The sequence below is a fragment of the Lissotriton vulgaris genome, chromosome 7 (assembly GCF_964263255.1).
Source record: "Lissotriton vulgaris chromosome 7, aLisVul1.2, whole genome shotgun sequence".
Classification (NCBI taxonomy): Eukaryota; Metazoa; Chordata; class Amphibia; order Caudata; family Salamandridae; genus Lissotriton; species Lissotriton vulgaris.
In genome coordinates this window covers 845,507,600-845,532,008 of record NC_141695.1, presented here as the reverse complement: position 1 = coordinate 845,532,008, position 24,409 = coordinate 845,507,600, and the positions used below count along the sequence as shown (strand labels likewise).

The 24,409-nt window shown below is 45.5% G+C and overlaps 1 protein-coding gene across 1 annotated transcript in view; it reads right to left on the bottom strand.

The window, feature by feature from the left end:
• The window catches only part of PWWP2A (PWWP domain containing 2A), a 134,969-nt gene that overhangs the window by 73,842 nt on the left and 36,718 nt on the right, over positions 1-24,409 (bottom strand). The window contains exon 2 of the mRNA XM_086931206.1: positions 1,754-3,442. Coding sequence (XP_086787332.1) covers positions 1,768-3,442 — 1,675 coding nt within the window. The 3' untranslated portion in view covers positions 1,754-1,767. The remainder of the gene's footprint in view (positions 1-1,753; positions 3,443-24,409) is intronic.

Here is a 24,409-nt window from a genome sequence, read left to right as displayed (position 1 = left end):
TCAGGGAGACATAGGATACACACAGGATGTGTATCAGACCTGGTCTTCTTCCCACAGGAAGGGCAGTGGCAAAAAGAGAAGGCATTTTGACAAAAATTATCCTTTTTTGAAACTCAAAAAAGGCAGCACTAACACTCTAAGGCTAAAAACTGTAGGGTGAAAGCAAAAATTGAGGAAAATCACAAAGGATTTTTAACAGAAAGTCCAAAAGGAGGGAGCTGTTAAATCAGGGTCCTGACAGAAGGAGCCGGAAAGAATAACTGACCTGTCACCCCTGAGGCATGATGGGAAGCCAGGGGTCATGGCTGCCTTAAAGGCACGGTGACCATTTTTGTTGAAAATGCTTTCTATTTCTATGCTATTGCTTTTCAATGCAGCCTGTATTTATTAGCAATTTTCACAATTTAAGTGTTTTGCTCATTAAAACAGAGTTCAAGTGCTATTTGATCTAATGTGTTTGTATATGCTTGCTAATACAGTTTTATGTGAGGATAATTACATTGTTTAGCCTCAGTTTTGGGGCTGCATTGGTGTGAGAAAAAATGATATATGTACATACATACATATATGGGGAGCGAGATACATGTGATTTCCATATATATTTTTATATTGTTTCCGGGGTCCCCGCACATGGGCGGGAATATTCAGTGTTTATCACTATTGATGAGGATCCCCTGGAAGAGAACTATAATATCCCTGTAACTTAACATTTTTCACTGACTATATATAAATTCATTATAACAACCTCTTAATTTAATGCAAAGCGAGCAAACTAACTAGTCCACCCAAAATGTGGCATCTGTCCTATCTATGTTCCAATACACAGCAGAAACACACAAAAAATGTAAACCTGAAATTTCCAAATCCGTGAGGATCAAAGGCTTTTGTTCAGAAGGCCAAAATACAGTGTTGGAAAGCATGGAATTGAATGCCTTGCATCATTTTAAATTTCACAAATTTGACTTTCAAAACGTCCTGGGGCACAAAAGAAAATCTGATTTATTCAAGTTTATTTACATGTTTGTACATTTGAGACCATTTCAAATATTACATCAATCTTGACCTGGAAACAAAAACCCTGAATTTGGAGGAAAACAATTAACATCAGAAAAAAAAAATCATTGCAAATCTGATCATTCACAAATTGTTCTGTATTGGAACATACCCTAGGATTTCAGCAATGGCTAGAAGGAAGCAACAGACCCGATATGGCAATCATTTAAATGTCAAGGCAAACTCTCTCAGGATTTATAGCAGCTAGTTATGAGACAAGAAATCAAGAACTCTCTGTGGAAAGAAGCTGACGCTACAATAGGCTCAAATGCCTTCTAAAAATGAAACTGCTCCCAAGCTGAAGCCTTGTAGGGCAATCCCAACTTGCCAGATTGGCCTGTATGCAACTCACATCCTGGACACTTAGCTCCTAGAGACAAAAAATGTTAACAGTTTACGAAAATTGACAATTCTTTTAGTGACATTAATTACCCATCGTCCGGCTCCTTTAAATGTACGGTGGGTAGCTCTTAAAGGAGACATATAAGGAAATAAATAAATTAGTGTTTAATGTCCCCCACAAACCCACATCAAGTGCACTCCTTTTCCGTTGCAACTCACGTCCCACCCACAAAATTCGTCGCAGCAATGTTCCAGAAGAAGCCAAACAGCAACATTTCACTTTCAGACAAATTAACTTCCTAGTACTTTAATCGGACTAGGCTTTAAAAGCTGGCACCTCCAAGTTGGTGTGGCCTACCTTACTTGCTGTGTTCACGTTTCAAACTGCGTCAGCAGAGCCCGCACTTCAGGAGTGAGCTGTTTGGCAGCTTTTGCTGCCTCTGTGATTGCCTTGCGATACAGGCCCTTTCTCTTCTTGTTAAAGCGCAACTGGAAGTTGTCTAAAAAAGGGGCGAGCTGTGACACAGCAACGAAAGAGGTTGTTGGGGAACCAAACCATGAAATGCGAGCCTCCTGCCGCACTAACAGGCCGTTATCCTTCCGGCTCACAGTTATATTAAGAATGCGGGCAGGCCACCAGGGGAAGCCATAAATTTTGGCCCACACAATGTCCCCTGCACATATGGTCCTGCCATCGGCTCCAATACATTTAGAAACGTTTTTAGAAAACACCTTTATTTTCAAGGAATTATTCCGCTTTTTCTCTTCTTTTAAAGAGGAGGAGGAGGAGGAAGAGGAAGGTGTGTGCATCGTGCCTGGAGGGAAATCAAAGTTTTCAGTGGAACTACATTCAGAGTGGGAGGATTTCAGATCGTCTGTGCCCTCGCTACTACAGACGGAAGCACTGGAAGAGCCCGGCTGCTTCTGCTTTAAGGTCATGTAAACTGTTATATTGCTTTTGCTACCACTCTTGTCCAGTGGCGGTGGGTCGTCCGGCTCCCCAGGTGCTGCACACACTTCAATGTCCTGAACCTCCCTGCTGGTCTCTTCAGGGACAATTGCAGGGCTCTGCATTTCTGAGAGGGCCTCACCTGCTGAGCGAGTAGCTATGTAGCGAGGTTGGGGCTTGACCACCATTTTTCTGCTGCGCTCATTTTCAAGCCTGGTCTTCAGCGAGGAATCATTTTCTTCATTGCGGTACCTTTGTGGCTTTAGTCGCAGTCTGGGCGGGAGAGTTCCTGAGCTGGGGTTCTGAAAGCGCCGCGTGACCTGGACCCTGGTATGTGCATTTTTGGAGCTGGGTGTGTCTATGTGTTTCTTTTGTGCCTTTTCTTTGGCCATTTTCAACACTTCTCTTGCTTTTGCATGCTCCATATTTTTGTTCTGGAGCACTTTTTCTGTGTGTAACTGTGTTTTTGAAGTGTTCGCCTGAGCCGAAACAACACGCACAATTCTGCTGCGACCATGTGAAAGACTGGCCACTTTACCCACAGGATTCCGTTTCTGGCTTTCAGTTTGGGTTTTGCCATCCACCCCATGATGTGTTTTTAATCTCTTACTTACGTTAGTTACGCTCTCGTGCCTGCGTTTTCTGCTGTCGTCACTTGTAGTCCCCCCTCTTTTAACTTCCTTTTTGTCTGTTACAATACTGTTTTTACATTTATCACACAAGACCTGCCTGGGTCGCAATTTGATAGCATTCATTATTGAAGTTGGTTCTTCCCTATACATTTTCCGCTTGGGACGCCGAATTTTCCGGGGAGGAGGTTGAGGTAAAGACTGGTTATACGTGTCCCTGATGAACAAAGGTGGGGGGTAAGGGGCTCCTTCATGGAAGAGCGGTGGGGGGTTGGACGTCCATACGCTTTGAATTGGACTTGGCTCCAAAGACTGAACAGGAGAAGGAGGTATTTCGGATGGACCCTTTGCCTCACACTTGGCAACAGTCTCTTCTTGGCATGATTTCACCTGGGGCTGAATGGAGGGTGATGTATTCTTGTATTCCCTTTTAGGAAACACTGTCACTGGAATTCCATGCGGTCCAAACCTTAAAAAAATAAAAACAAACAATTAGAAGGACGCCATATCACACTTTTTAAAAGCAGAGAATGCTTGAAAGAGAGAGAGAGTAGTGGTATTCAGGGCAGATACATAATCATCTTTATTAACTATAAACCAGACTTTACCCCCCAAAAAATTGTAGGCAAGAACTGTAACTATCACATTAACATGGTTATAGACCTATCTTGCTTTCTTCCAGCCCACCTGAGTGCCAGACTCCAGAATTCTCTGAGCTTGATTTTGCTGGTGCCCTGTGCATTGAACACCAATGCCTTCAAATAATCACAATTCAACATATTCAAAACATAACAGTCAAGCTAATATCCAGCCACCATTCTTGTGGAAGAATGCATGCCAGCCTTGAATAACATCCATGAGCTGCCTACAGATAAGACAGAAAATTGTAAACTGGTCACAACCTACAAGGCAATATACACCCAAAATTCAGCCTTCATCAAAAAGAGGATCTCTGTTTATTGATCAACAAGACATTCACCAGCATAGCATTGTGTACAGTTCACAGTGACAACTATAGCGCCTTAACCGCGGTGGCAATTCCGCAGAGGTGCAGGTGTTCTAATGAGTGGGCGGGGTTGCGACGGCCGTTGGTCGTTCGCAGCACTAGGGAGGGGAGTGCTCCCGTCGGCCAGCACAGAAGGGGTTAAGGCAAGAAATAGCTGGGCGAAGTGTTTTCTGCTAGCCTGCATTCTCTTCTCCCCAGTCTTTCACCCTGAGAGGTGAGCGGAGCTTGCTGCATTTCTATCAACTCTGGAAGAAACTTTGCCTCTTCTGCACATAACTATTTCCCTAGCTACAAACAATATACTTGGAATATCCCAGTTGCCCTAGTGTTGGATCTGGCTCTTTCTGTAGGGCAATCTCCAATCTTTATTCCTTCATCCTCATGTTTTCAGAACCAGTTTTTGTTGGTTTTTAGGACTTTGCACACGCTACCACTGCTAAACAGTGTAAAAGTGCTTGTGCTCTCCTTTAAACATGGTGAAACTGGCTTGCACCCAATTGGCACATTCAGTTTATTCGTAAGTCCCTAGTAAAGTGGTACTAAATATACCCAGGGCCTGTAAATTAAATAGTTCTAGTGGGCCTGCAGCACTAACTGTGCGACCCATTCACTAGTCGTTTTAAACATGTCTCAGGCTTGCCACTGCAGCCGGTGTGTACAGTTAAACTGCCAGTTGTACTTGGCAAAATAAACATTTTGTCAGGCCCAAGCATTCCTTTTTAGGTCTCGCAGAGAGACCTATTGCAGCCAAACCAGAAAGCTGACTTTTTACGATGCGGATTTGTAGAAGTGCACGTGTTCGTGAACGCGCTTCTATCCCCCTGCCTTGCTCTTCAAAGGCTCCCCTTACCATTTGCTCCTGCCTCCCCGCCCACTGCTTCACACTTCACGCCCGCCAGGCCGTGACTCGCATTTCTGCCCAGCCCCCCTCCCAGCACTGCCTTGTCTCATGGCCTCTCCTCCCCCACCGCAGCAGTCTTCAAAGGAATGCTCTCCCCCCCACAGCAATGCAGAGAGCTTCTTTTCTAAAGCCTCACTGTTCAGCTTTCGTCTCTTTCTCCCCTTCCCTCCTTCCTTCCTCTGCGCAGCCTCCCTTCGCACCCCCATCCTTTTCACCCATTCTCTTTTGCCTCTTTGACTTAATCCGATGCAAATCTCAGCGCCGCTGATGAGCTTTATTTTCATGTTTCATGTTGCATTTAACTTTCCACACAGTCCGCTTACTCCCCTCCCGCGGTTTGCTCATGGATTATTTTGTGTTGAAGCGCTTTCAGCGTCGGATCTTCGCAACTTGCAACATGTCAGAAAAGAAAATTGCATGCAGAATCCTGTATCCCAAAAAAGTGGGCGTATTGGTTTGTTTTTAAAGCTACTCATCCCCGATGGGCTCGCTTTAAGCACAGCAGCAGCTGCCTCTCACAGGATTCCACAAGCATGGCATTAGCCTTTGATGTAATTCGGGAGAAAGAAGAGACACCTGTTTTACCGCTGAGCTGCACAACATGAAACCAGCAAACCCGGGATAAATACTGGCTTCCCCCACTTGAACAAATGGTGTGATCCTAGGCAGTTACTTATTCTCCACTGTGCCTCCTTTTATCATCACCTTTAAACTCCCCCGTTCAGGGTGCGTGCAGTACGAAAACATGCTGTTGGCTACATTTAAATATTTTTCCATCTGTAGTGACAATCTAAGCCACAGACCGGATATGCACGACAACTGACTTGCTAATTGGGTCAGTAATGGCATTGTCGTCAAGGCGGTGGAGAATGGCATACATGTTTCTAAGCTCATGTTTAGAAACCATCATTTCTAATAAATGCCACTCATACCGGTGATATAAATCCCGGAAGTGAAATGTTTTGCATGTAAAAACAAACCTATTTTGGGGATTTTGAAGTCTTCGCCATATTTTACATGTTGTTTGTTGCACAATGCACCTGCCACGTGCATTACGGCTCGGGCTCTGGCTACCACCCTCTCTGGGCACAGGCTCGACCTCCCAGTTAATTTGCTGGTATGCCCAACTCTGCTAACAGTGACCCTCCCGGCGACTTGCATCCACCCTGCCCTTCTGGAACTAGGATGCACACATGTGACTGCCAGGACCGCAGCACCACCTGCTCTACCATACAGCGTACACGGACACAGCTCTGCTAGTTCACCTTCGTGCTGTTCAGTAGCCCTCTGTACCTCTGCTCTCACAGTACAAGGTCATGCCCACACAGCTCTGCCAGTGCACCTCAGTGTCGCCCAGAGCACTCAGTAACTTGGGCACCAGGGCACACAAACGCTGCTCTGCCAAAGTATCTCAATGACACTCAGCAAACATGACCTTCCAGGACTAGGCGACACTGCTCTGCCAGGCCACTGAGCTTCCGCTCTACTGAGACAGACACACACACACACACAGCTCTGACAACACACACTCACTCTTGCACACGCAGATACACACACAGCTCTGACAACGCGCACGCACTCTCCCACACAAACACACAGCTCTGACAACGCACACTCGCTCTCGCAGGCACAGTCCCTCACCCTCACAGCCCCTCACCCTCACACACCCCCCTCACACACCTGCTCACCCTCACACCCACTCACCCTCAAACACCCACACCCTCCCTCACACCCTCTCACCCTGCCTCACACCCTCTCACCCTGCCTCACACCCTCTCACCCTCTCACCCTCCCTCACACCCTCTCACCCTCCCTCACACCCTCCCTCACCCCCACCCTCACAACCCGTCACAACCCCACAACCTCACCCTCACAACCTCATACCCCCACACCCCCTCACCCTCACAGACCATCACCCTCACACACCCACACCCTCCTCACCCACACACACCCTCCCCCACACACACCCTCCCCCACACACACCCTCCCCCACACACACCCTCCCCCACACACACACCCTCCCCCACACACACCCTCCCCCACACACACCCTCCCCCACACACACCCTCCCCCACACACACCCTCCCCCACACACACACCCTCACACACACCCTCACCCCCTCACCCACCCTCAACCTCACATCCTCTCACCCTCACACCTCCTCACCCACCCTCACACCTCCTCACACCTCCTCACCCACCCTCACACCTCCTCACCCACCCTCACACCTCCTCACTCTCACCCACACACCCTCACTCTCACCCACACTCCCTCACCAGCATAGCATAACAAAAGATAGCATAGCATAACAAAACAAAGCATAGGATAGAAAAACAAAACATAGCATAACAAAAGAAATCATACCGAAACACAACAAAGCACAGCATAACAAAACAAAGCATAGCATAACAAAACATAGCATAGCAAAACAAAGCATAGCATAATAAAACAACAAAACATAGCTTAACAAAACATAGCATAGCATAGCGTAACAAAATAGCATAACAAAACACAGCATATCATAGCATAACAAATCAAAGCATAGGATAGCAAAACATAGCATAGCATAACAAAACAAAACATAGGAAAGCAAAACAAAACATAGCATAGCATACAGCATCTCTCCGTACCACCAAAGCATCACTCGGGGGCACCACATCACTATGCGCTACTACAGCATCACTGAACGCCACAGCATCACTCGTTGGCCATCACATCACTCAGCGCCACCACAGCATAAATCTGTGCAACCTTTCAGCAACACCTGGTTCAAATATGTTCTCTCAATGTTTCAAGCTTTATTACAAATGTAACAAAAATGTTAATATTTCACTTCTGTTCTTGGATTTTCGTCACAATAAAATACACTGAACACAATCTTCACAAAAGTTATTTACAAAACTTTAAGCTATTGCCATTATAAATTACTATAACGTTTATTTAAGTATTAATTATTGAAAGACATATTGCATTACAAATGCTATAGGTGTCACATTCGCGAAAGTTATAACTATTGGCATTGTAAATGACATAGCTATTAATTTTTCTATTTTCAAAAACAAAACAAATACAAAATTTGTCATTTACAATACCAATAGCTCAAACTTTCCTAATGCGAGACCTATTGCATTGCAAATGCTTGTTTAATACATTTAGGTGACCCCTAGGATATGTCTTAAACAGTCAATAGAGCAGGGTGCAGTGTATTTAACAAGCTGGATATGCACTTAACTTTAACATGTCCTTGTAGTGAAAAACAAATGTTTAAAAAAAATGTTTTTCACTACTGCAAGGACTACCTCTCTCATAGATAACATTGGGTTAACTTATTACATTCAGTAAGTGATAACTTGCAATGGCAGCAGGTAGGAATGTCAAGTTTCGTGTCCAAAGAATTGGAATTTAAAACCCTATTTAATGCACAAATCATCTCGGTTTTGTAACCACTACTGCGCAACACATCCCCAACTCAGGTCCTTGAATCGCAGCCCGCCGTCTCCTCGGAACTGCTGCTGTGTGATGCAAGCCTTTGCATCGCAAAGTTCATAGTCTACCAAGATTTTTGGCGCTTTGTTCAGCGGGCTAACTTGGTCCCTGTATTCGGCCAGTGCTCCATCGCGGTCAGCTTGACCTTGTGACATTATCCCAGACTGAAGCGACCAGATAACCACAGTTGGCATGAGGCAAAAGTTATATAATCTGAACATGAGTGCAGTCATTTTTTAAATTCACATGACTTTGTACAACATTGTCGGAGGAATTTTCCATGTACTTGCTAACATTGTGCATTCTTTTACTCTGCATGCCCTTGGAAAAGTACTGAATGGTTGCTAGAATAATTACACCTTGTTAATCATTTGTGCTTCTCAGAAATGTAAAGCTACATTTCTTTTTCCATTTAATTTGCAATTAGTCAAGGTCTGTTATTCTTTCTTACATTGAAAATGTAGCGTGGTTAGCTATTCGTTTTGTATGTATAACTGGAAGGACATTTCCAATGGATCAGGGCAGGGGAGTGGAGTCTGCACGCAGGCTTGTTTGAAATATAGTATAAATATGAAAGGAGAATTGGTTTCAGTTCTTAATGACCTTCACGGAACAGGTTTTTCCTTGTTGGTTTTGCACCTGCTTAAGCGTGAATAAACTGCTCTGTTTTACTTCCGTCTACCTGTACTTTGTTGGATATAAGTGGATAAGAGTGGAAGTATCCAGAGCGGAGAGGTGCGCTTTCCACAGATGGCACCCCAAATGGGACATCTATGTGGGAAATCCAATAGCATTTGAGTCGGTGGCTGAGGTGACAAGACCAGAGACAAAGATAGTGGCGGCCCCTGCAGAAGAGACAAGTTTCTCGTAGATGCCATCTGAAGTCCCGAACTGCTGTCCCTTGACAACAGGATCTCCCCGGCAGAGGTCAAGCGAAAAGTGGATGAATTGCAGAGTATAGAGAGTCGGACGTCTTCAGCAAATACCTGGTGAGATTGTTCTGAGTTATTTTGAAACAGGCGTTTTGAATTATTGATTCGTTTATGGTAATGAGAATTTTATTGCATTATATTGGTTGGGTTTCAGGTTGGACCTGATAAATAGGCTTGTATTGATTGTATTTGTACGTTTTCTCATTTAGCTAGTCTTTGACTTTAAGGCACAATGAGCAAACAAATGAAACATATTTCACAGTGTCATTGTTGCTGTTGCACTAGTCCACGCCTGGATGAGTCCCAGTTGAGGGTAGTCCTGCATGGAAGATGACGACAAAATATGGGGCAGGTGTGAACTTCTGAAACAGACTGTGGCATCGATATACTAAAGGAAATGAGGATTTGAGATGGCCGCTGGACGGTTCATTTGATCTAGATAAAATTCAATACTGGCAGCAATGGTTGTTTGCGAAAAAGGTGACAAGCGATGTGGGACTGTTTCAATAAATGAGAACATGCTACAATGTTAGTAATTAAAGAACAAAAAGAGAAGGAACGAGAACAGAAAATGGGAGTGTTGCAGAAAGCCAAAGCATATGATCAATTACCACAAAATGAAAGTATTGAACGTATGGACAGAGAGTTTAGAATGGCCATAAAGCTATATGTTACAAGAGAAACAACGTGAGGACAAGGATGAGGTATTAGAGAGACTATTGGAGAATCCCCCACCATATGTTCCACAGGTTCCCATACCTGCTGCACAGGCACAAATGCACCATTACAGATGGGTCAGCAGAGAAATGCAGCTGTAGTACTCATTCTAAATATACCAATTCTTTCTGCACCATTACCAGGTCAGCAACTGCCTGTCCCACCCAGACCAATACTTAATCCATCCGCTGCTTAACAGCGGACACAAGCAGGACAAGCGATACCTGCATCCAAATCTGCTGGAAACACGCCTGCAGGTACCCCACATTTGATTCACAAGCATAGTGGTGATTGAGTGGGAATTCGAGGGACAGACATAATACTAGATAAGGCTCACAGAGAGTTGATCTAGAAGAGTTAAAACGGATAGCGCATAGATAGACGGATAACATAAAAAATAACACCATAAATACTGTTATGCCAACAGTAAATAGGTTTGATATTTTTCAGCAAAACGTACTCATTCAATATATGACTGAAAGGAAAGAGGACTGGTGGACATGGTGTACTAAAAATACCCCACAAGAGTGGTTACTATTGTGGCATGATGCACAAGGTCACATGATCCCTTCCCCAGATGTCCCACGGGCTGCTCAAAATTGTTTGCAGGGGGGTGTTAAGGTTAGAAGAAAATATAAAAAATGAATGGGGAATATCCCACGAGGGAAAAAGACCCTTTTCCTGCAACCCCTGTTGCTGCTGGCGTTCCTGGTCAGAACCCCAGAACCCCATTCACCAATTTGTCCATACTCCGTGGAGTAGGTATGATTTATTGACAATAAAGAAATATTTGCCAGACTTAAGGAAAAACCCAAAAGGGTTTTATGAAGCCCTAGAGTCAGCCACTATATTATTTATAAAGACGTTCAAGGACTTGGATCTATTTTTTGCTGCCTTACTCCCCAGAGAAATATGGAACGGAATATGCAGACATGATGTGGCACACTTTGGGCATGCTTGGGTACATTTTAAAAATCTTGAGACACAGAGAAGGCCAGGAGACAGACCAGATCAACTTATACTCTATGTACCTGATCTAATCATTGCTTAATTGCTAAGAATAATACCAAGGGAAGACGTAAATTGGGATAAAATATCAGCTTGTAAACAAAAGCCTGCAGAAGAAGTCGCAGACTATATTGCACTAGGATGGAGGAAATATTCAGGGCTCACTGTGGTCAAGATTTAGCAACTGTCACGGGGAAAAGAATGTTTGCTGACACATTTTTGAATAGTTCGATTAAAGAATTAGGAGAGTTGATTTAAGTACCAGAGTACTTGGCCAAATAAAGAACCAACTGCTTTGGCAATGGCTACATTTTATGAGAATTAACAGAAAATAAAGAATGATAAGAAAGTTAAAGAATTAAAAAACAAACGTTTTGCTACAGCAAGCATTCCCAGACAAGGGAAGACAAAGGGGTATGAGAAATGTGAGGGGAGGTGGACGTGGAAGAGGGGCTTGCAGAGTCATCAGCTCCTGCACAGCAACACAGAGCAGGATTAGGCCAAAATCAGGGTGCCCATTGTTTTCAGGAGGGTCATTGGAAGGATGAATGCCCTAGCCTACAAGGCCAAGCAATTGTGGCAAGCGGAAGAGGTAGTTTGGTGCTAAGAGGTACAGGGAGAGGGGACACAAATAGGCAAGATATCACCCAGCATCAGAATGATAATAGAAGTCAGAATTATTTTGATGGCCACCAAGTTGACAGAAGTTTCTATACTGAAGATTTTACTCACATTGATTACAATACATTTAAGTATTCACAACAGGACAGCAATGGAAAGGGTAGAAATAGGGTCATGATGCCAGTTAATCAAGCAGGTCCATGTCACTATGGGTATAGAAAGGGGAAGTACGCAACTTCCTAGTTGATACTGGTGCCATTTGCACCTCTGTGAGTCATGACCAATTTCCAGGGGCTCCTCTCTCGGGCAGAATGAATACATCAGTGGGATTATCAGGTATCCCCATCCCGAGCCCAATCTACAAACCCCTAGCTGTTACTATAGGTCCCTTCACCATCTCTGACATTTGTGCTCACTAAAAAACTGTGCTGAGAACTTATTTGGTCTGGACCTATTGAAAAGAGAGAATGCTAACATTTATACTTCTCCTGAGTGAGTTATTATCTCAATGGCTTCTGATAATTTTAGATTTTTTTTCTTACAATGACAGATGTTACTCACCTACCATCTGAATTACAGGCAATTGATAAAATGGTCTGGGCACCAGGAGATAATGATGTTGGTAAAATGGACATAGATCCCATAGTTATCACTTTTAAACAAGGTGTTCCCTTACCCGCATTCCTCAATACAAAATATCCCGGTAGGGAGAGGAAGGTCTCAAAGAGTTCATATGAGATTTAATATTTAAGGTAATAATAAAAGAAACAGAAGGCAGCCCATGTAATAGTCCTATACTTCCTGTTCTTGAAAAAACCCACAGAGGGAATCCCTGATAAATATAGATTGATCTTCTAGCTATTAATAAAGTTGTAGTACCCCAATATCCTGTTGCTCCTGACATGAATTCTATTTTTAACACGATTATGTCGTCAGCCAAATATTTTACTGTGCTCGATAAAAATATATATTTTTTTGTGTGCCTATTGCTAAAGGAAGTCAATACCTTTTTTCATTTTTTTTTTACAAGGGTGTCCCTTCAATTTACCAGAGTGTCTTTACAGGTATGACGAAAGCCCTATATGTATATATATATATATTTATTTATTCACTGAAAAAACCATAGGTTTCACACCAGTTATAGTTAGATGGAAATTTTACTCGCATAAAACCATTGACATTCAAGCTGCGCGGCGTCAGCTGAAGCTCATGCGCGCGACCCAAGTCCAAGGCGCATGGCAGAGTTGGATTCCGACGCGCGCGACCCAATCCCAAGGCGCGCGTCGGAATCCGACTCTGCCATGCGTCTGAATGTGCGTTCGCAGCGAGCCCTAACGAAACCTGTCGTGGGGCGGGTCTTCCGTTTTCGGAAGCCCGCGCCCACGGAGTGCCTGGACAGAAAAGCAGTGCTGGTGACGCGGGGCTCCCATGCCTGAGGGAGAGCCCCGCGGAGGCTGCAGAGTCCGGTGATGCGGTGAGTAGGGTTAGTTGGGGGGTGGGGTCTCTGAATGCGTGTGTGTGTGTGTGGGGTCTCTGAATGCGTGTGTGTGTGTGTGGGCGGGGGCGGCGGGGATTGTCTGTGTGTGTGCGCTCGTGTGTGGGGGGGTGGGGGTTGAGTTGGGGATGTGTGTGTGTAAGCGCCAGGGGTTCTGTGTGTGCGTGTGTGTATGCTCGGCGGGTGGGGGTTCGGTATGTGGGTGTATGCGCGGCGGGGGGGGTTGGGCTGTATGTGTGTTGTGCATGTGTTGTGAAGAGCCTGCCGGAATCGAGCGCGTGTTCATGCGCGCGACCTGATCCGATTCCGGCAGGCTGCGTGCACGTAACAGCCTCTTGTCCGCTCTGCCTAGTCCTTGAAAGCAAAAAGGACCCTGCAATCGCGAGACCTTAAAAGGCCTAAAGTTTTAGTTTTCTAAAACAAACTCAGACATTTCACAATGAAGGCTGAATTTATCGAGATGTGCCGTGGGTACAAAACCCAAACCTTTGTTCAAGACCCTCACTTGAGTGTCTGTGAGGATGAGTTGGTAACAATGCAGAGCGTGTGCGGGTCCTCGATTGTGCCTCCCTCGACTGGCGGAGTTTTTAGATTTTTTAGCATAACTAAAACGTAAGGTCTTTTTTGAAGAGCAAATTATGCACCAGGTTTAACTAAGTCATACAGCAAGGAAAGGCAAATTATGTGGCATAATGCGTCACATTGTTATGGTGTCAGTTTATTATTTTGTCATTCTTACACTTAAACTAGTACTCACAAGATGAAACTTGTTCAGACAGTGTTAAAGACCCAGATACCGCAATATGCAACTGAAGGATGTACAGTCAAACTTTGCAAAGTGCCTTGTGCTGCACACAATTCATTTTAGTTAAAATGTGAAAATTAAGCATAAGATGATGGTAAATACGGCATCTCCCTAGTTGAGAGAATTGCAGTGGTGCAAAATCCCATAATCCCTGTGCCCCTGGTTATAGGGTGTAGCTACTATGAGAGAGTCTTGACCCCAAAGGGCAAGTCATATTGAATGGGTAAATGATTACCAAGCGTAGGAGGGAGCTGATCGATAAAAGAAAAATACTAAAGACAGCACTCCTATATTCAAAGTATATAGAGCATTTAGCAGTAGCTCGACAATCAGATTAATGTTATCACTGCTTATATATTTTTGACTACTGGAATTCGGCATGAAGACCAATCATGTGTGTAGAATGTATATACCCATCTTTGATCTCTAGCCAATAATTGTATGGTAGTGTTTGATGTGAATTCAACCACCTGAAATATTTCAGTAACTACCCATTCTAAGTCCTTCTCAGTATGACCAGATTCAATAAAGTGGTCATAAGTGTTGTTTCTCTTTTACACTGGATATTACTTCTATGTTCCCCAATATGAATCCATGCCTTATGTATCATAATGCTGATGTGCTTTAATCCACCCAAAAAATAGGAGTATATAGATCAAGTTCTCTGAATTACAAAGGTGCGTTTATTAAGCTGCTATGGTGTTTGTAGGCCCAGGTCAATGGATTTGCTGGACTTGGTGAATGGACAAATACTACAACCTGCTGCATCAAGTGATCCCTCACCAAGGGTAAGCCCTATATCTTTGTAAATCTATATTCACAATTAGAGGTATTTGGTCTTCTATGTACCAAAATGCCTCAAAAAGTGGCACCTGTTTAAAGAACATAGATTTTCCATTGCCAGACTGCCTGAAACTTCAATTCACCAATTTTTAGGTCTTATCTAGACAGCACGTGGTGTCCCATTTAAGACCTTTTGTTTTGTATTAGTGGGCTCAGAGCTCGTCCACTGCTTAATATTGGTTGGGTTCATTGTCACTCATTTCCTTGCTTCCTAGTGGTCAGTTGCCATAGACTGCCTTCCTCTTCATGTTTGCCTTTTCCTTAAAGCACAGATCCTTTACTTGTGTCCTTCCTCTGCTCATTAGGTCTCGCCTAGGCAGTGCTTGCGCTGTATCTTCAAGACATGTGGTATTCAGCCTATGGGCTTTTAAACACGCCCAGCACTTTCCATTGGTTCTTTTGTCTGCCTTTACAAATTCCTTTGTTTCCGTTGGTCAACTGCATACATTTGTCCCACCTTTGGGGTGTTTTGTTCCCCATCTAGACTGCCCCTGCTATATGGATCCTTTCACTAGGGGCCATATGTTTTACTTCAGTGCACTACTTTGTCTTTCTGCTCTCACCTGGCCCATGCTCCCAGATTACTTAATCTCCTGAACTCTTCCCACAACAACTCTCACCCCTCGCAGCTTGTTTTTACTCTAAAAAGCTGCTCTTCGCTCCATCTCAGGTTGCAGCTGCCTCTGTAGCTCACAGCGCTTTAATGCCTCAGTGCACATGAGAAAACGGAGGCTGAAGATCTGTCATCGAAATCAATGGCTCTGTTTGTATTTCCTCTGAATATCTCAACCAGTCCCTCCTCCTGCACTTAGCCCGGTGCTTTCCCAGTGCTCCTCGTAGCCCACCCAGTGCCGCACCCGCTTGAGTTGGCTGCAGAACCAAAAGCAAACAATGGCTGCTTGCTGGGACCCCGACTCTCTGCCCGTGAACTTGCAACCCTGGAAGGGGTGGGGGCATCTTGTCCACTGCTGCTCTGGATGGGAACCAGAGAGCGCTGGCCGTGTGGATAAATAAAATTGATGCCGCTCCCTCTGTACCCTCACCCTCAGGACGCACAGTAGATCTGGCATGCCAGCAGCGAATGCACTTCCACATAGCTGTGTCAACAGCCCGTTCTGATCAAGTTTGTAGCTAGTGCCCAATGGCTGGGTCGCAGTCCACCCAGTATGTAACAGTGGGTGCAGGATATGCAGGAATGGGCGACTGCCGAGGTGATTTGGATGCAGCAGACTAGACGCAATGAGAAGTTAGAAGATGACGTACAGGCCTGGAGGGCAATGGTGGCAGGGCTGGTAAAAGGGGCAGATGGAGAAGACGGCGAAGTAGACAGGGGGCGGGGGAACATAACCTCAGGAAGGGGGCCAGACAGTACCTAGGAGGTGAGGGAGGCAGGGTAACATGGCTCTACATGGCAGGGATCAGAATGATCTGAGGAGCTTGGTGCACCAAGATACATCATGTGGTATCGTACACTATACATGGTGGGGGAGTTCTGTTGGGGAAGGGGAGGGATGGGAGGGGGTGATGGTTGGCTGTTCCGTAGCACAGACGTTTAAGGGCATGGGCCACAGTAGGAATCTGCGGGATTGTTCATATATGAGGCACTATGCATTAAGATATATGTGGGGAAGACGTTAGTTTAAAAACTGCACTTACTTTTGCTGTACTTGGGCTAAGGCCTGTTGTATATATTGTTTGGACAATCAGTAATGTATGCACACAATATGGTACATGCTGATATTTGTTTGAATAAAAGTCAATATACATTTTATTTTTTTAAAGTTTGTAAACAATAACTAATCTTGTTTTATTAACACCTTGACCGCGGCGAGAAATTCCGCCGCGTGCTGGCAGTCTAATCAGTGGGCGGGGTTCGGACGCCCCCGGCCATCCTCCGCACACGTCCACCGTCACGTGGGATGGCCGGGGACCGTCCGCAGCATGGAAGGTACCAGGCTCACTTATTTAAAAAAAGTTCCTTATGGTGTTAATTGCTTTCATTTTGTCTGGTCAATGTTAATTTCTAGTGTCTCGTTATCTTTGTCACCCCGCGATGCTCTTGTGCATTAGCCCACGGTGTTGTTTTCATTGGATTGGATCTTGAGACCCATAGGTTGCACACAGATCTCCACAGCAGGCACCCTAATGCACCGAGCGACCTGACTAGCATTTAGCCTTTAACCAAGAAGCTAAGAAAGATGCCCTGCTGAGCAATCTTGCCAGGAGTGCACACCTTTACGATCAATGTAGCATGAGCATTAACCTACCTTACCCCCCTTTATACCCCATTGGGGCTCACGCTTTTCTCTTCCAAACAGTGAAATCCTGCTTGTGCACACGTGCAAGTACCCCCAGCATGTCATTACCCAGGTGAGTGAATGTTGGTACGAGCAGAGTGCTGATCAATGAGCAGCGTGAATTCACAAGTGCAGATGTAGACATTATCCCACTGTACCGAATGGGGGCCTCCTTCACTCGGTGTGCAAACCCGCCCATCTGAAGAGAGGCTCGAGGGCGAGGCTAGGTTTAGGTAGTGCCTCTGGGGTTGATGCAGCTTATACCCATATCCCAGCAACTTACCAGGTGATGCCTGCAGAATGGACCAATAACCCAGACCGTGTCAAGAAAATGCCAAGTCTGGCAAAACGCCATGCTTTGGTGAGTACAAGTAACTTTATAAACTGGTAAAACAGATCAGTGGGCCTTGCGCCTGTAGTACTAATCTCGGTGCTAATTAAATGGCCTAGATTAGTGCCTCAAGACACATTTTTGAAGCCTTCATTCGAAAAAGTTTCAGGTAGTGCTCTTTCTACTCACATGGTCTTTGCATGCAGATATGTCCAGTTGTACGATTTATAATCTACTGTCACCCATTGTAGGTTCCCCATATCCGCTTCGCAAATGGATTCCCCAACATTGTACTTCTCGTGCTCCGGGTGTGATATTATTCAAGTTTTCCCATTTTTACTACTGCTTTGTTAGTATCTGAAAGGCAACGTGTGATTTTTCATTTCACGGCACATAGCAACAATCCACATACATACATTCCACATCATGCCACATAATTCCAATAAACAATTTCCACTCAGCGCTACAAACTTCCAAGAAACAATTACTTCCACACATTAGGATTCCACGCCATATAACTCAGCAACACCACATAATTCAACTCAAAACACTTCCACAACCCATCACATACATCCAATCCACACCACTGAAAATCATATTATTCCACAAAATTCAACACACCTCATAAGCTCCACAATATACCACTACACAACACAAAAAAACCATTCCACATAATTACACTCCATGCCATACACTCGCACTCCACATAATTCCAATACACTCAAAACCACATAATTACAAGCCACACGATAACACTGCACACCATGCCAAATAATTTCAATACACACATCCACACCACATAATAACACGACTAACAATTCCAATCCACTTTGCACACATCCACTCCATAACACATGGATAAAAGGCATTGACATTTACTCCAATAGTGCTAACTCTGACAAATGTGAGACCTATTGGCATAAATACTAAATAATTCCACTACAAATGAATCCATGTAATTACACTCCCCACAACACAATTCAAATATTGATAATTTCACTACATATAATTCCACTACAAACATTTCCCACCACATATATCCACCAATTTCCCAAACAGTTACACTCCACAAAATAAATTCATCTTCACAACATGTCACATAATTCCACACAATATAATACTACCTTCTGGCAGGTTCACCCCTGAAGTTTTGTTTGATTATAGGTAACCTGGGAATGGTGATTCCCACTCTGAGTGCGTGTGGTGAGAGAGACCTGCCCTTCCATAGGAATGCATGGGGAATGTATGTGTCCCTGGTAGTTCCAGATGCGTAGGGTGTGCAGGGTCGAGTTTGGTATGTGTGAACTCGTGAGATTGAATGCTGCGCAACGGTATATGCGGTATGATTGTGTCTAGTGCAGAAGCGCCACTTTTAGAAGTTGGCATATTTGTGTAATGTGTGTCTGGCGTGTGATTGGCTGAGGCTGACTGGTGAGCCTGGCTCCAAGAATCTGGGAGGGTCTGCCCCGATGGTGAATGGAGCGTTTAGCATGCTGATGTGAGGGGAGGAGTGAGCCTGGGCCTGCTTGTGGATTGACTGTCTGGTTTGAGGGTCCTGAATGAGGCTGCATTTTCCCCACACAATGCTGGCTCCACCACCTGGGGTGCGTCTGATGTCCCTAGCCTGGCCAGTAAAAAGAATCCCCCATAACCAGTTCTAGCTGGTTCTCCCCCTGCCTGCCCCCTTAGACCAAGGATGTTGTGTATAAAAAGGGTGCTGTGACACTCTGAAGTTTCTTGTTCTGACTTGAATCCTACCAGGGGCGTGCTGCTGCTTGGGCTCAGGGGACGGCTTGCCTCCCTGAGCCCTGCCCAGCCCCTGAGCTTCTGCTGTCCTGGACTCTACCAAGACTCTGCTACTTTTTGAAACCCTAGCACCTGGAAGCGCTTTACTTTCTGCCTAGCGCCTGGAAGCGCTTTACTTTCTGCCTAGCGCTTGGGAAGCGCTCTACCTTCTGCCTAGCGCTTGGGAAGCGCTCTACCTTCTGCCTAGCGCTTGGGAAGCGCTTTAGTTCCCCTCTTGCGGCTGCCCTCGCCGCTGTTTGCTGTAACGTCCCTACCCTGCCCAGGGACCCTGCTCAGCTTCGGATCCCCATTAAGTGCCAACCTAGACTTATGGACCCTTTTTATCCCGCCGGTGCCCACCCGGCATTGCCCTGAGATTGTTCTCGTCACCGCCGCAGCACGGAGTCAGCCAGAGAGGCGATGCGCCCGCCCCCCTATCCAGGGCCGCGCTGCTATTGGCGGCCCCGGAGAAAGCATTGCCGAAATTTCATTGGTCCCGGCGGCCGGGACTCCTACCACGTCATTCCTGGGCCGCGCAGGGATTGGCCCGACCCAGAGGGCTCCCCCACGCGCACCCGGAAGTCCTGGGAGCTCCGCCGTCTGGCCGATCAACTAGGCACTGCCTGCCGAGTGAGAGCCCCGCCACCGCCACGCCGAGGAGCCCAGCAGAGAGGAGTTGAAGGCCACGAGGAGCCGCCGCCTCCGACAACCGGTGAGTGGGGGCGGGCTCCAGGTCGCTCCTCTACCTGGGGAAGTTCCGTGTGCCTGCGAGGTTCCTGAGGGCCCCTCCCTGTTCTCGAGTCCGGGAAGGACTCCAACGATGATGCCCGCATCTTCAGTGAGCTCGAGAGGCTCCCCGCCCTGATTGTCCCTCGAGCCCTGAGAGGCTCCACCTTGGCCTATTGTTCGAGCCTGCGAGGCTCAGCCCAGCATCTTTGCCCTAGAGCCAGAGAGGCTCCATCATTGCACATTTATACCGAGCCTGCGAGGCTCCAACGTGTTGGTCCCATCCTTGCCCCTCAGCTGCACAGCACTTCGTGGGCAGCTGCCACCTGTACGTTCGTTCCTGGGTACTTGTTAGCTGTCCTGACATTGAGACATTGGGTGTCCTAAGCCCAGAGAGGCCAGTTGGCCTGTTGAAAGTATTGGCCAATGTTAAATTTGCTTCTTGAGAGTTATTCTATGTTTCTTCCCTGCAGGTGCTTCAAATGCGTTACGTGCCTTGCTAATTTTCCCCTCTTGAATGTCCTATGCCTCATGTATGTACTGCTGGTTAGAATGAGTTCTAATGCTAGTTCTGTGAAGCTCCCAGTTGTTATATGTTCAAAATGCCATTCCATCAAGTGCATATTCCTAGCATTGGTCCCTTGGTCCTGCCCTGTACATAGTCCCTTGTAAATCCTGCCCGTGCCTCTGGCACCTTGTAAAGTGTGTGTTCCTATGTGTCCTTTTTAATACAAAGACTATTTTCATATATACCTTGTGTGGAGTTCCTTTTGTGGGGGGCCCTGGATGTTGTTGCTGGTGGGTGCGTGCGCAGATACTTAACCTACATAGCCTCCGAGTTTAGCCTTGCTGTTCGTGCCACACTACCTAGAGGGTGAGCAGGGGTTATCTCGGCGTGTAACCCCCTTGCCCTGACTTGGGAGTGGTGATCTCTGACTAACCTTGGCGCGAGCCCTGGCCAGCCAGGGATCCCATTTCTCACACTACCACCATGGCACATAATACCACTACAAGACATCATTTCACACACCACACAACTCACTACCACACAACATATTTACACTGCGCATAATACCACTAAAAGCAACATAATTACACTCCAGCATAATTTCACACTTCATCACACAATTCAACACCACACAATTCAACTTCACACATTTACAATTCACACCACATATTTCAGCAACAAAACATATTTCAAATACTCAACTCCACAGACCACACACCACCGATTTACACATCATGCCACCAAATTAAACATAACACCAAACTATTCAACTACACAATATACCGCTACACAACATACAATACCATTCCACATAATTAACTCCATAACACACAATATTACTGCATATAATTCCAGTACACCTAATATCATTTAATTACAATCCACATAATTCCCCACTGCAAATGCCACATATTTAAACTGCAGTTACACACACGCAATTTCACGAAGTACAACTCCAATATAACTCAGCACACTTCCACCAACCCTATTATCTATCCCACACACACACACTACCCAACTCTTCTTTCCCTCACACTGCTACTAGGCCATCTCACAATACCACTACCCCCTCATCCCTCCCTCATAATACCCATCTCCTCTCTATGCTATCTGCTCACACATGCTACCTTCATGTACCTCCTTGCACTCTGCATTAGTCTACCTCTACCCAACCATCCCCCACCAGGGGATGTCCCTCACACTAGTTTCTCTCTCTAAATCTCTCACGCCTCTTACTCTCTCACCCATTGTTCCCGCCGCTCTCATATGCTAAAATTCAAGACTTCCACCATAGTTCCTAACCTAGGCCTTTTCAAGGTTTCCGTCCCTCAAAAACATGTTCTCCTCCTCTTCTTAGGCTGTCTCCCACGTAGACAATCGCTCCTTCTTTATGAGTCTCTGGTCTACTCTCGCTTTCTTTCACTCTCTCACACCCCTTTCTGCTCCTCTATCTTGAGTTCATTAACCACTTCGTACACAAACTACCCATCCCTTTCTATCTTCCTTTCCATCTATTCTATGGATCTATCACCCCTATCTATTCACTGTGCCACATAATTGCACTACACCACACAATTCCACAACATTTCCCAAAAAAACCATATAATTCAACTCCAGACTACATACATCCACTCCACTAAAAACAAAAACACATAAGTAAAAGACATTCTAATTTACAGCGCCAACAGCTTTAACTCTCGCAAATGCGAGACCGACTGTATTGCAAATGCTTGCTTTTTTTAGAGTCCACTTTATAGGTCTCGCCTACGGAGCGCTTGTGCTGTCTCTTCGAGACAAGATGTATTCAGGATATGAGCATAAATCTCCACCCATCTTTTTAATTGGCTCCTGTCCCTGTCCTTTAAAAATGGTGGTTTTTCAGTGGTCAATAGGCTTAGTAGTCCATCCTTACTACCACTGTCACTTATTGTAACCTCCCATGAGAACACCCTGTTTAACAAGTGTTGTTAGTCACCGAGTTTTAATTACAGCCTCAGAGCACTATTTTCTTAAAGGGCTACAGCCAGAACACACTCTTGGTCCTAAGCAAGGCTGGCAGTGGTTACTTTACTTACTAGAACAGCTCACATTTATATGAGACCATCTATAAATTTCCCTTTATCAGCTTCGCACAGAGTACAACGTAATCCGAAATTAATATAATCATTATTTTGTCACATTTCAAAGCTACTAATATATGGAGATTGCTATTTGAATGTACTTGTGGTACTGTCTTGCATGCAATGCATTATGGGTAGGGTGGATTTACCATATCTTCTGCAGGGTGCAGTACCATATGTGGCCAAAAGAGGTTCCATGGGTCCCATATGGTACTGCACCCTGCAAAATGGCTAGGTAAAAACCACTGGCATTTATAATGCCAATAACACACATTGATTGTCCAATACAATAGGTCTTGCATGTGTTAAAATTAGAGCTGTTGGAGTTGAAAATGACTGCAAATAAAACAAAGTAAAAATCTTTTTTATTTTCAACACCACAGCTCTAACTTTAACAAATGCTAGACCTGTTGCACTGCAAATGCTGGTTTACTTTGTCTTTAAGCATTCTACAAGAGTGCGTCTTTTGAGAGGTCTCCCTCATGTACTATCCCGTGTTCCTCTCACCCCCCGACCCTCCACTGTGGCATCTTGCCCCAGTCCATCTCTGTTGTTTGAGCTGGCTCTCCGCCCCTCCCACCCACCCTACGTTGTACATGATGCCCCTGACATGCCCTCTGCCTCTCCTCCTATACCCCTCCCATGTTACCTCCAGCAACCCTATCTCCATGTACCTTTGTTCCCATCGCCATGCAGAAAACAAAAACAAGCATTTGCAATGCAATAGGTCGCGCATTCACACAAGTTTGAGCTATTGGCATTGTAAATGACAATGCCGTTTATTAATGTTTTGGGTTTTAAGACATAAATAAAAGGCATTGTAATTTACAATACTAATTGCTTCGCTGCTGCCGGAATTCCCCCACTGTGCGGAAGAATTCCACGAGTGCGCGGTTCAAACAGCCCCCGGCAGTCCTCCGCACTCGCCCACCGTGATGTCAGACAGCAAGGGCCGACCGACGCATGGAAGCGGCTAATCGCTTAAACTTTCGCAAATGCGCAACCTATTGCAGTGCAATAAAGGGCCTTCTCGACCGCTTGTTAAATTGTAAAAATCAGAGGAAGAGACCGGCCTGCGATGTCTTCAAAGTGGTGGTACATAGTGCAGTGAAGAAAATGTGTAACTGTTGTAAATTACCCAGACACAAAGTGTGAAGTGAGAGTTACATATGATCCGAGCTATAAACACTAACAAAGCGCTCCAACACCTTTCGCACTGTGATTACACTGTCGCAGCTCAGGTTGAAGAGCAGGAAGGAGGGGGCTATTTCATGCCCTCTCCGTGATTTGAGTGTGCTGTGTGGCAGTGCGTAATGTCATTGCTATCGTTGGCCTAATAAAAAACACTCCAGCTAAAGTAGGCCCCTGGCTTCACCCCCAGGTGCAAGGCGGGCTGTTCCCATGAGGCACAAGGTCAAGACTGATTTGCATGCATATGGCCAGGTGTAAACTGGGGTGGCATGGTGAGCAAAAGAATTATGGATTTAACCCAGATCTCTTAACGGGGGGTGAATGTTTTGAATTGTTCTGCATTCCATCCATCAATTGTGTGTCTTTTGCTTTCTCGCTCAAGGCAGGCTGTGCTTTATGGCAGGCATGGAGGAAGGCAGGGATGGTCTTGGCTGCAGCTCCAGCCTCGTACAGTGCCCCTGCTATTACTAGTGAGCGAGAGGTGCTGAGGTGGTGGTACTGGTGGTGGTATTGTTGGTGGTGGTGGTGGCGGCATTGGTGGTGTTACTCTTGTGGTATAGGTGGTGGGGAATTGGTGCTGGTGGTAGTAGTGTTGATATTGGTGGTGGTGCTAATATAAACAGGCTTTTTAAAACAACCTGCCAGGTGGCTTGGTGCAGATGA